Genomic DNA, 17795 nt, shown 5'->3' on the forward strand with positions numbered 1-17795 from the left:
AACAGGAAGGGCTTCTACTCAACGTTCAGCTGATCTTTGACCACAACAAGAACTTCATGAATTTTTTGACTGAGTGTGGCATCAAAGAGCCCAAACAAAACTGAAGTCAATGGGAATCAGGGGAAAACTTCTCCACTAGTTGGAGTCATACCAAGCGCAAATGAGATGGTTGTGGTTGTTGGAGGCCCAACCATCTACAGTTACTTCATCAATGACCTTCACTCCATAATAAAGCCAGAAGTTGGGATGTTCGCTGATGATTGCACAGTGTCCAGTACCATTCAAGACTCCTCAGATAATGAAGCAGTCTGTGTCTGCATGCAGCAAGACCTGGACAACATTCAAGCTTGGGCTGATAAGTGTCATGTAACATTTGTGCCTCACAAGTACCCCAGGCAATGACCATCTCCAACAAGACAGAATCTAACCATCTCCTCTTGACGTTCAAAAGAATTACCATTGCTGGATCGCCCACCATCAACATCCTGGGGGTTACCATTGACCAGAAACTTAACTGGACCAGCCATATAAATACTGTGGCTACAAGAGCAGGTTAGAGGCTGGGAATTCTGCAGTGAGTAACCCTCCTCCTGACTCCCCAAAGACATGTCAGGAGTGTGATGGAATAATCTTCACTTGTTTGGATGAGCACAACTCCAACAATACTCAAGAAGCTTGACACCATCCAGGACAAAGCATCCCACTTGATTGGCACCCATCTACCACCTTAAACATTCACTCCCCGCACCAGCAGATGCAGCAGTGTGTACTGTCTACAAAACACAACTCGCCCAGGCTCCTTCAGCAGCACCTTCCAAGCCCGCAAGCTCTACCACCTAGAAGCACAAGGACAGCAGACATATGGGAACACCACCACCTGCAAGTTCCCCTCCAAGCCACACACCATCCTGATTTGGAAATATATTGTCATTCCTTCACTGTCACTGAGTCAAAATTCTGGAACTGCCTTCCTAGCAGCACTGTGGGTGTACCCGCAACACCTGGACTGCAGCTGTTCAAGAAGGTGGCTCACCACCACCTTCTCAAGGGCAATTAGGGATGGGCAACAAATGCTGGCCTTGCCAGTGATGCTCATATCCCACAAAAGAAAAAAAAGTGCACCTGCTATCATGGCAGCTGTCATGACTGTCATCCTGCAGCAATCCAGGTTGCCGCAGCTCTTCATTCCACCCCCCCAATCTAGGGAATTCTAGGGGACAAGGGATATCCCTTGAAGAGATGGCTACTCACCACTTTAGGAAACCTCAAGACAAAGCCATAGAGATTGAAGCCAAAGATAAAAGCAAAATACTGCGGATGCTGGAAATCTGAAATAAAAACAAGAAATGCTGGAACCACTCAGCAGGTCTGGCAGCATCTGTGGAAAGAGAAGCAGAGTTAACGTTTCGGGTCAGTGACCCTTCTTCGGAACTGACAAATATTAAAAATGTCACAGGTTATAAGCAAGTGAGGTGGGGGTGGGGCAAGAGATAACAAAGGAGAAGGTGTAGATTGGACAAGGCCACATAGCTGACCAAAAGGTCATGGAGCAAAGGCAAACAATATGTTAATGTTGTGTTGAAAGACAAAGCATTAGTACAGAAAAGGTGTTAACGGACTGAATATTGAACAGCAGCAAGTGCAAACATGAAAAAAAAAACAGTGGGTAAGCAAACTGAACAAACTAAGATGAAATGAAATAAATGCAAAAAAAAGGTTGTAAAAAATGTAAAAACGAATGTTAAAAAAAGGAAGAAAAAATAACTAAAAGTGAAAGTAAAATGGGGGGCCGTCATGCTCTGAAATTATTGAACTCAATGTTTAGTCCGGCAGGCTGTAGTGTGCCTAATCGGTAGATGAGATGCTGTTCCTCGAGCTTGAAGCCATCTGTTCAAAAGGACCACCATCAAGCAGGCCATCAAGCTTCTGAAGATACAGTTCTGATACTTGGACCAGTCAGGTGGCACCCTGCAGTACACTCCTGCAAGGTGGTGGTCAGCTGCATTTTCCGTAACATGGACCTCCAGAGAGGTGTGGACCTTAAGGAAGCCCTGGAAGGACACAGCATGTCAGAGGAATTGAAGTAGGACGTGGAAGCTGAAGAGGAGGAGAATGATGCAGAATACAGAGTAGCCCAAGTTGCACAGGGAGGTGCCCATGCCTGGCACAGAACTTGAGGGTCTCGTCAGGATGTTGTCAACATCAGGGATCATCTGATCCAGGCACGATTCATAGGAACATAGGACTTAGGAGCAGGAGTCGGCCTTTCGGCCCTTCAAACCTGCACAACCATTTGATAAGATCGTTGCTGATCTGGTTGTGGTCTGAACTCCAATTTCCTGGCCTCGCCCCAAAAACCCTAGACTCCCTTGTCTATCAAAGATCTGTCTAACTCAGCCTTGAGTAAATTCAATGACCCAGCCTTCACTGCTTTCTGTGGAAGAGAATTCCACAGACTAACGACCCTTTGAGAAAAAAAAATTTCTCCTCATCTCAGTCTGAAAAAGGGAGACCTCTTATTCTTAATCTGTGCCCTAGTTCTAGTCTCCCCCACAAGAGGAAACATCTGCCCAGTATGAATTCTATCAAGTCCCGTTAGGATCTTATGTGTTTCATCTGAGCCCTTCTATCCCAGGAGGACCACATGGTCTGGAACTCACTTTGAGCTGCCTTGTGAACACTTCCATTGAAGACACCGCTTGGAAAAGATCCACTCTTACTGCCAATGAAGGATGCACATCTGTCCAATGGTTTCACTGTCCTCGTGCTAGGACCCTTGCTCCCCTTCACCACTTCATCTATCTTTTTTTGTCCCACCATTAAAAATGGAAGGTCACAGATCTGGCATCATGTGTCAATATTTACATTGTGTTGAAAAATAGGAAACTTGGGCAATTACAGGGGAAACAAACCCCAGTAACCTACTCAGCACTCAGCCTGATGCAGTGGCCTCTGGTCTCAGCCACTTCTATGCAGTGCTCCCCAAGTGGCCTCAGATTCGGTGGAGGCAGCTTGCTCACTTGTCTTTGCTTGCGACTGAAATACACATAGTGGTTGTCCTCATTGTGGAGGTGCTGGCAGGGTGCCTCCAAAGGCTGCTGCACCAGTAACATTGCAGGGACCCCCTCCATCATTGGGCTCTGTTGCACAGATGGCCTGTCAGTCAGAGGGGCTAAGCAAGCCGATGATGATCATGGTACGTGAGGGTTGACATCCTGATCCTCCTTATGACTGTCTCACCCCATGGCTGCAACTCTGGATGGCCGAAGGGGACCCCCAGCTGAGGTGCAATTGGCATCCTCTCCAAGCATCTCTGCTCCAGCAGTGCCACTGACCAGTCAAGGCTACATAGCTTGGTATGCATTCTGTGAACGTGAGTGTGCACTTCCTACATGACCTCCAAATGCTGCCACATATGGCTTTCAATGAGGTTGGCCACTCTCTCAATGGAGGAGCTCATGTGCTCAAAGCCTGGAGCCATGGTGGTACATGAGCTGAATGGACTCTGCACTGCCTCAGGGAACTCTGACATGTGGGAACATAACTCTTGCTGCTGGTCTAACTAGAGCCCCATTTCTTGTGACTCCTGAGGCCCGGCATCTGTGCCCATCTGAGCAGGGCTATGTCTGCCTTCCATCCTCCGATGGGAACTACCCCATAGCTGCCTCTGTCACCTCCTCCTGCTCACTCATGAAGTGCTCATCATCCAGTGCCACCCTATCTGTTGTGTTCGAGGACCCCCCAAGGTGACTGTATCTGAACTGGTGGAGGGTACACTTATAAGATGTTCTAGTTCTAGGCAGTATTAATACTTGCGTAGGCATTAAGTTTCCTTCAAGCTTACACAGGCATTATTCTTACTGTGAACCACATTAACTCTGACATCTACTACTCTGTAAAGTGTTTTGGCATATTTTGTAACATTAAAGGTGCTATCAAAGTTCAAGTTGCTGACACACCATTGACCTGCATGTGTTTCCTTTGCAGTTGTCTGACTGGGTATGTTAATAACAGCCTCTCTGTGTTCCACCTGAAGAATTTTGACAAAATTGTTCCTAAGGATGATGGGTCAGTGTTTTTGGGATTCCCAGTAACCCACTGCAGGTAAGATATTAAAGCAATTCTTGGCATCCATACATGGAAATTTTGTAGCAGCAGTCTCTGGATAATAAAAAGAATTCGATACCCTAACAGTTGACCCTGTCCCTAGCCAAGGACACTGGGGCCATTTGAAGCATCCCATTGTCATCCTTAGTGATTTCAACACAGACTAGGGATTGAATCTGGGACCTTTGAGGTCTGTATGGTTCAGTTACACAGTAGGCAGGGCCCTTACAAACTGAGACATTGGTTTCACACTCATGCAAGGAGAAATTACGAACTATAAAATGAACTGATGAATTGAAGTCAAAACATACACCTTTTGCTGCAAAACAAGATGGAGTAAGAGGTTAGGTGACCTCTCCTGTACTGTGAATAAACCTGGTAACTGCTGGCACCCTGAACCAATTGTCATATCTGGTCAAGTGTTGAAAAAAACATCATAAACGTAATGGCCCATTCAATGTTAATTAAGGAAAGCTAGCATGGATTTCTTAAGGGAAAATCATGTTTAACTAACTTGCTGGAGTTTTTTGAGGAGGTAACAGAGAGGGTTGATGAGGGCAATGCTGTTGATGTGGTGTACATAGACTTTCAAAAGGCATTTGATATAGTGCCACACAACAGACCTGTATGCAAACTTGCAGCTCATGGAGTATTGGGGACTGCAGCAACATGGATACGAAATTGGCTGACTGACAGGAAGCAAAGAGTTGTGGTTAATGGATGTTTTTCGGGCTGGAGGAAGGTTTGTAGTGGAGTTCCCCAGGGATCAGTGTAAGGACCCTTGCTTTTCCTGATATATATTAATGACCTAGACCTTGGTGTACAGGGCACAATTTCAAAGTTTGCAGATGATATGAAATTTGGAAGCATTGTGAACTGTGAGGAGGATAGTCTAGAACTTCAAAAGGACATAGACAAGTTGGTGGAATGGGCAGACAGGTAGCAGATGAAATTCAATGCAGAGAAATGTGAGGTGATTCATTTTGGTAGGAAGAACATGGAGAGACAATATAAAATAAAGGGAACAATTCTAAAGTGGGTGCAGAAGCAAAGGAACCTAGGTGTATATGTGCATACGTCATTGAAGGTGGCAGGACAGGTTGAAAAAGCGGTTCATAAAGCATACAGTATCCTGGGCATTATTAATAGGGGCATAGAGTACAAGAGCGAGGATGTTATGTTGAACTTGTATAAGACACTAGTTCATCCTCAGCTGGAGTATTGCGTCCAATTCTGGGCACCGCACTTGAAAGACGTCAGGGCATTGGAAAGGGTACAGAAGAGATTCACAAGAATGGTTCCAGGTGTCATGATCCTGTCTTTTTTTTCTCTCCGGAAAATATGTGGTGTGTCTTTAAGACAGCAAAGGATCAGTACTGCTTTAAGAACCAGCAGGCCTCAAGAGTTGTAGAAAGTGCATTTTGGTTGCCGTTGGATACAAGCATATGGAGAGGGAACCAACCAGTTTGAAAGAATGCATCCTGGTTACCTGGCAACAGCCATTCAGGGACCAAGGAGCGGATATACAATGTTGCAATTATTTTTTGAACTAGCTTTTTAGTTGAAGACAGTCTGTTCTAACAGAACACGGACGGACAGCTGGTGTTAGCACCTGAAAGAAGAGCTCTCAGCCATTTAAACTGAAGGAGAAGAATTTAAACTGTTTAATTATTATTATCTCTCAAAATTCTAAAAATGTCAAGCCAAAACAGAGATCTCTGATAATTTAAACTGAAGGAAGGGAAGTTAGACTGTGACAATCTTTTATCCCTCAAAAACTCTAAAGTCAGATTGATTCTATTGAAAGTGTTTGCAAATTGTTAATTTGTTGAAATCCATCGCTGGAGAAGGAAAGCATCACTTACTGCTGGAATTAGACTACGGGCTCTTCTACCGTTGAAGAACCTTTTTTCCTCCATCGCACAGCTGTGAGGACTTCAAGCAACATTGGACTGTAAATTTGCAAGGACTCTAATTTTTTCTATTTTAAATGTTGTTTATATCTTCATAGTGTTCAAGAATTTAGTTTTTCTAATTAAACAGTTAATTGGTTGATTTAAAGACACCTGGTGTGATTAGCCTCTTTCGGGGGTTAATAGATGGTACAATTTGGCTGGGTCTTTCTTTAACTTGGAAAGTTTAAAATGATATGTTAGGCAATCTTTGGAGGGATGGGATTGAATTAACAGTGCGTTTCTCCCACCACAATCAGAATCATATATTTTGATTGGGGGCTTTGACTGGAGGGGTTGGTCATATCATATTAATTAGGGGCTCGTCTGGGATTTGAATCATATATTAATTGGTTTTCTGGATTTGAATCATATCTTAATTGGGGGCTCGCTCGCAGTTGAATTATATTTAATTCGGTGGCTTGCATCTGGGATCAAAATCAGATTAATATGCAGGGCTCGCATTTGGAATCATAGTAATTACTCGTCTCTGGGATATCGTATTTACATTGGGGTCCTGCATTTGGCATCATATTAATTGTTCCCGAGTCTGGGATCATATCAATTGAAAACTCGATAGTTGGGATTGAAATTTGACACCAATTACGAAGAAATTAAAAGAACCAGGTCTCTTGTATAATAAGGTACAGTGTATACCATTGTAATGGCATTAGTGGCTGAAGCAGAGTTTTTGGGAAAGTAGAATGTTTCCCTGAGTGACTTGATAACTTTAACTAAGAGCAAATTAAAAGAATTGGCAGTGAAATTGGGGCTGGAATTGAAATCAGGTGCCAAAAAAGCAGAGATAATTGACATACTAGCCGAACATCTGGAATTAGTAGAAGAAGATGATGATGATGATGATACAGATGAAGGCCAATATGAGAAACAAGAAAGGGAATACGAGAGACATGAAGGTAGTAGGTCCAAAAGTGATGCAGTGGTATTGGCTAGGATTCAGTTAGAAAAGGAAAAGACTTGAGGCAGAAAAAGAATTAAGAAAACTTGAATTGGAAAAAGAGGAAAAGGAAAAAGCAAAAGCATTAAGAAAACCAGAATTGGAAAAAGAGGAAAGAGAGAAAGAGAAAACATTTCGGAGAGAAAGTGAAAGAGAAGAGAGGGAATTTAAGTTAAAAGAGATGGAACTAAGACAAAGGGGTAGTCTTGAATCCAGAGAAAATTAATTTGGATCAGGAAGAATCTGAGTTTAGATCAGGACCCAGCGAGAAGTTGTTTAAATTTATACAGGCTCTTCCTAACTTCAAGGAAAGGGACATATAGGCATTCATATCTTTTGAAAAAATAGCCAAACAGATGAAGTGGTTGAAAGAAAGCTGGACACTGCTCATGCAGGGCAGGCTGGTAGACAGAGCTCACGAAGCTTATGCCATGCTTTCCAAAGAGGCTTCTGCAGATGATGAGATGGCAAAAATGGCTATAAGTTAGTCCCTGAAGCTTCCATCAGAAGTTTCGTAACTTACGGTGATTGGCTGGGCAGACATGTTTAGAATTTGAGAGGGTGAAGCAAATGAATTTTGACCATTGGATACTGGCATTAAAGATAGAAACCACATATGAGAACCTTCGAGAATTGATTCTCTTAGAGTTTAAAAACTCCATTCCTTCAGTAGTGAGAACTCATATAGATAACCTGAAAGTTTTGAAAGCTAGGTAAGCAGCAGAGATTGCTGATGATTTTGAGCTTGTGAATAAGCCAACCTATTTTGTCCCTCACCCACATAAACTCGAGTAGGATAGAAAGTGGAAGAGTGAAAGGAAGGCAAGTAGCCAGGAACAAGAAGGAACAGCTGGGAATGCCCCAAGATCACCACCTCAGGTCAGAAAGGAAGGTGCTGAGGGTAAAAGTGAGATTCGCAAGCCAAAGAGTTTTCATTGCAACAAAATTGGTCATCTTCGTTCAGAGTGCTGGAAATTGCATGGCAAACCCATAGGACTTGTTGGTTTACGCATATTTAGGGCAGAGGAAAAGACTGTGACTGAGAGTATAGCAGACCAAGCTAAAGCTTTAATGTCAGCTGTGAATGTGAAGCCAGATACTAAAACTAAAAGAAGTGCAGAGGTTAAGAATAAAATACCTGAGAGTTATAATGAATTTTGTCAAAGAGGAGAGTAACTCCGTATCCCATAAGTTAGGCAGGAAAACCTATCATTATACTCAGGAACACAGAACCAACCCAAACACTCTTACTGGGGAAAGATATAAGGTTTCCACCAGAGAGTGCCGTGAACACTAAAGTTTTAGTTAATGGAATTAGCGGGGTGTGTATACCCGTACCTTTGTATGAAGTATGCCTAGAGAGTGACTTAATATCCAGGATAGTAACTGTAGGTGTTGTCCACAGTTTACCAGTAAAGGGAATTGATCTACTCCTAGGAAATGATTTGGCAGGATCAAAAGTATCAGTTTCTCCTATAGTTACAGAGGAACCAAGTGAAATTAAGGAAACAGAGCAATTACAGGAACAAGTTCTGGGAATATTACCTGCCTGTGCAGTTACCCGAGCAATAGCTAAACAGGATCCATTGTCGGATGTAAAAGGGCTACCAAGTGTCTGAAACCTTATTTAGGGATTTAGATAATCCAAATGAGTTGTTTAACAGATCGTCTATCATTGCAGCATAGCAAGCTGATCCAGAGATATATTGAATAGCACAGATGGCTCTGTCAGAAGCTGCGGCGAAAAGAGTTCCGGAAGGCTATTATATGGCAAATGGGGTTTTGAGGAGGAAATGGAGACTGCCTTATGGGCCTGCTGATGAAGACTGGACAGTTGTTGAACAGATAGTGGTACCACCTAAATATTGATCAGGATTATTAAGGTGAGCACACAGCATTCCTTTTGCAGGACACAGGGGAATTCAGAAAGCCAAATCGCGCATAAGCCAACATTATTACTGGCTAGGTCTTACGAAGGATGTGAGACAATTTTGTAAGGCATGCCACACCTGTCAAACATAGAAAATAGGAGCAGGAGTAGGCCATTCAGCCCTTCGAGCCTGCTCCACCATTCATTATGATCATGGCTGATCATCCAACTCAGTAACCTGTTCCTGCTTTCGCCCCATACCCTTTGATCCCTTTAGACTCAAGAGCTATATCTCACTCCTTTTTGAAAACATACAGTGTTTTGGCTTCAACTGCTTTCTGTGGTAGCGAATTCCACAGGCTCACCACTCTTTGGGTGAAGAAATTTATCCTCACCTCAGTCCTGAAAGGTTTACCCCGTATCCTCAGACTATGACCCCTGGTTCTGGATTCCCCCACCATTGGGAACATCCTTCCTGCATCTACCCTGTCAAGTCCTGTTAGAATTTTATAGGTTTCTATGAGATCCCCCCTCACTCTTCTAAACTTCAGCAAATATAATACTAACCGACTCAATCTCTCCTCATACGTTAGTCCCGCCATCCCAGGAATCAATCTGGTAAACCTTCGCTGCACTCCCCCTATAGCAAGAACATCCTTCCTCAGATAAGGAGACCAAAACTGCACACAATATTCCAGGTGTGGCCTCACCAAGGCACCAAGGCCCTGTACAATTGCAGCAAGACATCCCTGCTCGCTATGAAGGCCAATACGCCATTTGCCTTTTTTGCCGCCTGTTGGACCTGCATGCTTACCTTCAGCGACTGGTGTATGAGACCACCCAGGTCTCGTTGCATATTCCCGTCTCTCAGTTTATAGCCGTTCAGATAATAATCTGTTTTTGCTACCAAGTGGATAACCTCACATTTATCCACATTATACTGCATCTGCCATGCATTTGCCCACTCACTCAAGTTGTCCTGAAGCCTCTTTGCATCCTCCTCACAAATCACTCTCCCATCCAGTTTTGTGTCATCTGCAAATTTGGAGATATTACATTTAGTTCCCTCATCTAAATCATTCATATATATTGTGAATAGCTGGGGTCCTAGCACCGATCCCTGTAGTACCCCACTAGTCACTGCCTGCCATTCGGAAAAAGACCCATTTCTCCCTACTCTTTGTTTCCTGTCTGCCAACCAATTTTCTATCCATCGCATTACACTTCCTTCAATCATAAAGTCAGAAGTGGGGATGTTCGCTGATGATTGCACAATGTTCAGCACCATTCGTGACTCCTCAGATACTGAAGCAGTCCGTGTAGAAATACAGCAAGACCTGGACAATATCCAGGCTTAGGCTGATAGGTGGCAAGTAACATTCGTGCCAGAGAAGTGCCAGGCAATGACCATCTCCAACACGAGAGAATCTAACCATCTCCCCTTGACATTCAATGGCATTATCATCGCTGAATCCCCTACTATCAACATCCTAGGGGTTACCATTGACAAGAAACTGAACTGGAGTAGCCATATAAATACCGTGGCTACAAGAGCAGGTCAGAGGCTAGGAATCCTGAGGCGAGTAACTCACCTCCTGACTCCCCAAAGCCTGTCCACCATCTACAAGGCACAAGTCAGGAGTGTGATGGAATACTCTCCACTTGCCTGGATGGGTGCAGCTCCAACAACACTCAAGAAGCTTGACACCATCCAGGACAAAGCAGCCCGCTTGATTGGCACACCATCTGCAAACATTCACTCTCTCCACCAGCGACGCACAGTAGCAGCAGTGTGTACCATCTACAAGATGCATTGCAGCAATGCACCTTCCAAACCCACGACCGCTACCAACTAGAAGGACAAGGGCAGCAAATACATGGGAACACCACCACCTGCAATTTCCCCTCCAAGTCACACACCATCCTCACTTGGAACTATATCGCCGTTCCTTCACTGTCACTGGGTTAAAATCCTGGAACTCCCTTCTTAACAGCACTGTGGGTCTACCTACCCCAAATGGACTGCAGCGGGTCAAGAAGGCAGCTCACCACCACCTTCTCAAGGGCAATTAGGGATGGGCAATAAATGTTGGCATAGCCAGTGATGCCCACATCCCATGAATGAATAAAAAAAAAGAAAAAATTACACTACCCCCAATCCCAAATGGTGGGAAAACCACAGCCTACCATAAAACCAGGTGATGATGTATTAGTGTCGTTACCATCACAAGGAGAACCAGTGAAAGCACGGTTCAGTGGCCCATGTAGAGTGATCAAAAGAGTGGGTAAGGTAGATTACTTGATTGACACCCCGATCGCTGGTAGAAGAACCAGTTGTGTCCCATTAATATGCTAATACCATATTACCGCAGGGAGGAGGATAAGCCAGTACAGGTATGTCAGGTAATTGGGACTGTGGAGAAGGAAAAGGGTAGTGAGGATGAGGCAGAAGCAGGCCTAGGAAATTCTCAGATTGAACCTCCAACTATCCTATTTGCGAATGCAGAATGACTAGGAAAATTAAACCATCGGCTTTTGCACTTAGAGGCAAAACAGTGTGAAGTCCTAACCAGGGTTTTGACAATGCTTCAAAAAGTTTGTAGGGATAAGCCAGGATGTACAACCTTAGCCACACATGGGGCTGAATTTTACCGGCCCCTCGACGCCATGGGTCACGGCGTGGGGCCGGTAAAATGCTGCGTGGAGAGGTCCGCCTCGACTTGCGACGTCGAGAAGGGCTCGCCACATATTACCGGTGGTGGCGGGACCTCGGTGCGGCCCCCCCCACCGGCGGTGGCATCACAATCAACATATGGTAATGATTACTTACCTTTGCTGATTATGCAACCCACCGCCTCTTCACCTACACTGTCTGATTTTTCGTTGAACGGGCAGCCATCACGTGCCGTACCGTTCACGATCTGAAAAACTGATGGGTCTTCAGAGGCAGAGGTTGTCGCCAGCAAAGGTAAGTTGTGTTATTCAGGGTTCTCACTCTGCATTACAGGAGGGAGGGGGGATATTCAGGGTTCTAACTGCATTCTGAAAGGGAGGGGGGATATGCAGAGGTCTAACTCTGCATTCCTAAAGGTAGGAAGGAGGGGGGAATACACAGGGGTCGCACTCTGCATTCTGAAAGGAAGGCGGTCTGGCATTACTGAAGGGAAAGCTGTGCTGGCATGAAGGGAGGTACTGTGTACCATCCCTCCATTAACAGTGTATGCTCTGTTTGTGAGGGGCAGTGGCAAACTAGACACCCTGTGTGTGGGGAAGGTGCCAGAAAGGGCAGGTGTATGAAGGTGTTATGGATGTTGGGGGCAATCAAATCAGCTGGTAGGATCTTGATGTGGTCATGCTGTGCCACTGAGTGTTGGCCAAGATGGGCAATGCCATGGCATGCCACATAGTTGATCCAGGAAAGCAGCTGATGTACCCGTCAACACCAATCCATGCCCTGTTAGGAACCTCCAAATAAAGTTGCAGGGTTCAACTTTATTTATCACATGGAAATAGGTATGGCTCATCCTAGATTGTGTGATCCTCTACACGTGAGGATCTGTATGCACCAGAGGCAATACCAACAGGCAGATGCGATCCATGTAGAGGACCGCAGTGCTGAGCAGCAGCCCCCAAGGGGAGCCCACCATTACGTTTGCTGTGCATCTACAGGCCCCACATGACATGCCATCGGATGTCAGAGCACCAGTGGCAGAGGAGATTGCGCATATAGAGAGGGTGGTGACACATCTCTGTTCCCTGCTCAAGGATGTCCTGCAGCCCATGGGCTCCAGTGGACATCCCATGCCTTTGTTCCTCATAGTGGCAGCGATTCTCAAGCCTGAGCCTCTACATCCTTTTCGGGGCCATCAGAGACCTTTGTGGGGTCACACAGCAGTGCACCGCTGCATCAGGGAGGTCACCAATGCCCTGAACCGGAGGGCCAGTGAGGATGTCCACTTCAGGATGGACTCTCTCAGCCAGGCTCAGAGGGCAATTGGTTCTGGCACCATTGCCAGAGAACCATAGGTTGTAATATTCATAGACTGCACTCATGTGGCCATCAGGCCTGCTGCCAGGCTACCACCTGCAGACATCATCATTAAAGGAGCCCTCTCAATCTAGGTGAAGCTGGTATGTGAACACCGCAGATGCTTCTCAGTCAGCTGCTATGACACCTGGGTCTTGCGCCTGTCCCGGTTGCCACCATTGTTCACTGAACTGGCTCAGATAGAGAGGTGGCTTCTTGAAGATAAGGGCTATCCTTTGCAGACATGGCTCCCCACACCAGCAGAGGAGAGATACAATGTCAGCCACTGAGTTACATGAGCCACCATTGAGCATGAGATCGGCATGCTGAAAGAGCGCCTCCAATGCCTCAATGGATAGGGTGATGCCCTGTACAACGGGTCAAGAAGGCCAGCTCCTTTCTTTGCTGCTCTGCACAACTACGCACCCTATAGGGGCCAGGCCTGGCATGATGAGGAGAAACGTCAACAGGATTCCTCCTCGGACTATGAGGACGCTGAGTACCTACAACATGAAAGATGCATGGGAGGGCAGATGGCACCCAGGCTCGGCACGCAGGGCTAGCAGTGAGCTAGGGATGTACGGAAGTGGCTTATCAGACAAAGGCTCTCTGCTCCATCGGAACCGACATGAGATCTGCAACCCACCCATCACCCTTGCTCACCTGCTGTGCACCAGTCCACATTTGCAGCATCCCTGTGTAAACCATTAGAGGCAGCAGCTGACTGAGCCAATGTCCATGTCACTGAGTCCGTAGAGACGCTCATGTGTAATGGTGGCATGGCAATGATATTGCATGTCTTGGCTCCCCTGAAAGGCTAACGGTGCAAAGTGATGTGACATTGGCGCTACATGTTGGCACACATCATTTACACAGAGAAAAGGACACACATGTTGGTGAGGAACATTTAATTAAAGACGTATTTACATTGCTGGGACACCCGTGCATTCCCATGTGTGTCAGTGTGTTCTCTGTAAACCTCTGTAATACCTTTTATGGTATATTTAAGTCTCACATCTTGAAATGTGCAAAATTAAGATTATTTACCCAGGCACGCCTACAAGAAGGAATGTTACACTTGAGTGGGAGAAGAGGATTGCAACTTCACAGGACACTGGAATAGAGCAGGGTAAGTATGTGGCAGCAAAGCGGAAAGTGCTGGGGTAACTCGCAGGTCAGGCAGCATTTGTGGAGAGGGAAGCAAAGTTAACTTTCAGGTCTGTGAACTTGGGCAAGTTAACTCTGCTTCTCTCTCCACAGATGCGCCCTGACCTTCTGGATTTCTGCAGACTTTCTGCTTTGCTGACAGATTGACAGCAGCCCCACACTTCAGTAGTCAGGTAAGTATTCTTTGACAGCTGTCAGGAAGCAGGTGCTGGGGTGCTTAAAATAGGGCCCCAGCACCTGCTGCACAACTGTCAAAAACTCTCTCATTGCGCCGAATGTCCCGCCTCTCCCCATGCAGTATGGGGAGGGGGGCTCAGCGCCGTGATTCTAATAAGCCCTCACAATTAATATCCTTTAAAACGACATCCTTGTCGCTTAGCTCCAGACGGGCAGGCCCAAGTGGAAGCAGAGGTATAATGCATGCTGAAGGGCAGCTTCGATTAACCTAGTCAAGCCAGCTGGAATGCTCAGATGGCCTTGATGTCTAAACCTGGTGGGTCAGCTCAAACTTGCATAAGAACGTGAGAACAGCATAGACTCTAGAAAAGTCACTGTGGTAAAGAAGGCAGACTCCTACCCAACTTCTTATTTAAAGGACTGTAAGGGCAGAGTAGGCAACACAATGTGTCTCAAAGAGACAGATGTGTCGGAGGGATTCTGTCAAATTCCTTTGACACCCCCGGGTAAGAAGAAATCAGCTTCTGTAACACCAGACAGGGTTTTCCAGTGTCAAGCGATGCCACATAGGTTAAGGGGGTACTGAAGAAACTTCTCAAAAAATAGTAAATCCAGTAGTTGTCAGTGCTTCTAGCTGTGCAGTTCACCTGGCTGAGGTAATGGAAAATAGGGACACTTGGAGGGAAAACATGAAACGATTGGAAGACTATGCTTGGAAATTTTAAAAATGGGTTAATTGGGACAACGTTTTGAAAATTTAAAGCCAAAATGTTCTGGTGGGACCTGTTGTTGTAGTCTTAACTTTTCTTTTAGAAAAGTGTATGCCTGTAACTGCGGGGGAAAAGAATTTTCGTGTTTTTTCCAATTTGTATTTTTTATCCATTGTAATGAAATGCATTTCTAGAATGGCGTTTCATTCCACCAGGAGCAGAGGTGTCATGGTCCTGTCTTTTTTTTCCTCTTCAGGAAATAAGTGGTGTGTCTTTAAGACAGCAAAGGATCAGTACTGCTTTAAGAACCAGCAAGCCTTCTAAACTGTAACAACTCTGTGATTCTGTGATGTTAATGGCTACCCCTCTTCAACAAGTTGGGCTAACAATGACTTTGCAGACATAGATACTCTAGACTCAAACTCAGGATAAAGGGTGTGAAAAATACCACTTTAGTTTTAGTTTAGAGATACAGCACTGAAACAGGCCCTTCGGCCCACCGAGTCTGTGCCGACCATCAACCACCCATTTATACTAATCCTACACTAATTCCATGTTCCTACCACATCCCCACCTGTCCCTATATTTCCCTACCACCTACCTATACTAGGGGCAATTTATAATGGCCAATTTACCTATCAACCTGCAAGTCTTTGGCGTGTGGGAGGAAACCGGAGCACCTGGAGGAAACCCACGCAGACACAGGGAGAACTTGCAAACTCCACACAAGCAGTACCCGGAATTGAACCCGGGTCGCTGGAGCTGTGAGGCTGCGGTGCTAACCACTGTGCCACTTATCAAGATGGTATAGAGATGAGCAAGATCCAAACCCATTGCCTAACAATGGACACACCATCAAACACCATTTATGAAAACACAACGGGAGAGCAACTTTGGACACCTGATAGAAACCAAGTCTCTGATAAGGCGATTTAATAAGAGATACTTCCTGTGCAAAAAAAAAGACGGACGCCAGAAGGAAGAGAGATACCCATCTCAGCAAGAAAAAGGACCCTGCCAGAATACCATCTTTAAATTACCTTGAGGCAGAGACAGATAGGTGATCTTTGGAACTCCCGATCTGAGAAATTGTAACAGGATTTCATAATTGAACTGTGACTGACATTTGACCAAAGAAATCTACAGCAGAGCATCCATCCACCTGAAACTTTCCAAAGTTTGGCACCAGGGAAAAGGAGAAACAGGCCTTCACCTTTTTAAAATTTTGCCCCTGGGGCAACAAACAAGGTTTCACAAAAAACCCTTTTTAAAACCATCAGGTCTAAATGCGTAAATAAAAACAAGAAATGCTGGAAATACTCAGCAGGTCTGGCAGCATCTTTGGAGAGAGAAGCAGAGTTAACATATCAGGTTACTGTCCTTTCATCAGAACTGGCAAAGGTTAGAAATGTAATAGGTTTTAAGCAAATAAAGCAGGGGTGGGGCAAGAGATAACAAAAGTAAAGGTGTTGATAGGACAGGGTCACAGAGAATAACTGACCAGAAAGTCATGGAGCAAAGATGGTATATTCATGGTGTGTTGAAAGACAAAGCGTTAGTGCAGAGAGGGTGTTAATGGACTGAAAAATGAACAGCCCTGGCCCAAAGCATAAACATGAAAAAAAAGTGGGCAGGCACATGGTAAGAAAAATGAATGATGAAACAACTAAAATAAAATAAAAATACAAAATAATAAAAAAGAGAACTGAAAATAAAAACCGGGGGGGAGCCGTCATGCTCTGAAATTATTGAACTCAATGTTCAGTCCAGGCTTGCACTGATGTTCATTGGAACACCTCTCTACGCCTCCATCCCCCACCAGGACAGTTTGAGGGCTCTCTGCTTCTTCCTTGAACAGAGGCCCAACCAGTCCCCATCCACCACCACTCTCCTCCGCTTGGCTAAAGTTGTTCTCACATTGAACAACTTCTCCTTCAACTCCACTCACTTCCTTCAAGTAAAAGGGGTTGCTTTGGGTACTCACATGGGTCCTAGTTATGCCTGTCTTTTTGTGGGATATGTCGAACATTCCTTGTTCCAGTCCTACTCAGGCCCCCTCCCCCAACTGTTTTTCCGGTACATTGATGACTGTATCGGTGCCGTTTCCTGCTCCTGCCCCGAACTGGAAAACTTTATCAACTTTGCTTCCAATTTCCACCCTTCTCTCACCTTTACATGGTCCATCTCCGATACTTCCCTTCCCTTCCTCGACTTCTCTGTCTCCATCTATGGGGATAGGCTGTCTACTAATTTTCAATATAAGCCCACCAACTCCCACAGCTACCTCAACTACACTTCTTCACACCCTGCCTCCTGTAAGCACTCCATTCCATTATCCCAGTTTCTCTCTGATGATGCGACCTTCCATGACAGTACTTCTGATATGTCTTCCTTTTTCCTCAACTGAGGATTCCCCCCCACTGTGGTTGCCAGGGTCCTCACCTGTGTCCGGCCCATTTCCCACACATTTCACTGACCTGAAACGTTAACTCTGCTTCTCTCTCCACAGCTGCTGCCAGACCTGCTGTGTATTTCCAGCATTTCTTGTTTTATTTCAGCTTTCCAACATCTGCAGTATTTTGCTTTTATTTTAGATCTAAATGCATGCTATCTTTTAATCTCTATCTTTTCTTGTGTATGAGCATGTGTGTGAGTAGGTGAAGTGGATAATATTTCAGATATTGTTTAATAAACATCTATCTTTCTTTAAACCTATGAGAAAACCTGTCATTTGTCTGTTTATTGACTATTAAAACCCTTAAGGGTTAAAACATAATTCTAATAAAAGCACTGTTTTCGGCCAGTTGAGAAGTGAAATAGGAGAACC

At 45.0% G+C, this 17795-nt stretch overlaps 1 protein-coding gene across 1 annotated transcript in view; it reads left to right on the forward strand.

The window, feature by feature from the left end:
• LOC137376904 (anoctamin-9-like) overlaps positions 1 to 17795 on the forward strand; it is a 346229-nt gene that overhangs the window by 304579 nt on the left and 23855 nt on the right. Inside the window, exon 23 of the mRNA XM_068045861.1 lies at positions 3988 to 4104. Coding sequence (XP_067901962.1) covers positions 3988 to 4104 — 117 coding nt within the window. The remainder of the gene's footprint in view (positions 1 to 3987; positions 4105 to 17795) is intronic.

The sequence above is a fragment of the Heterodontus francisci genome, chromosome 14, assembly GCF_036365525.1.
Source record: "Heterodontus francisci isolate sHetFra1 chromosome 14, sHetFra1.hap1, whole genome shotgun sequence".
In the NCBI taxonomy this organism is placed as follows: domain Eukaryota; kingdom Metazoa; phylum Chordata; class Chondrichthyes; order Heterodontiformes; family Heterodontidae; genus Heterodontus; species Heterodontus francisci.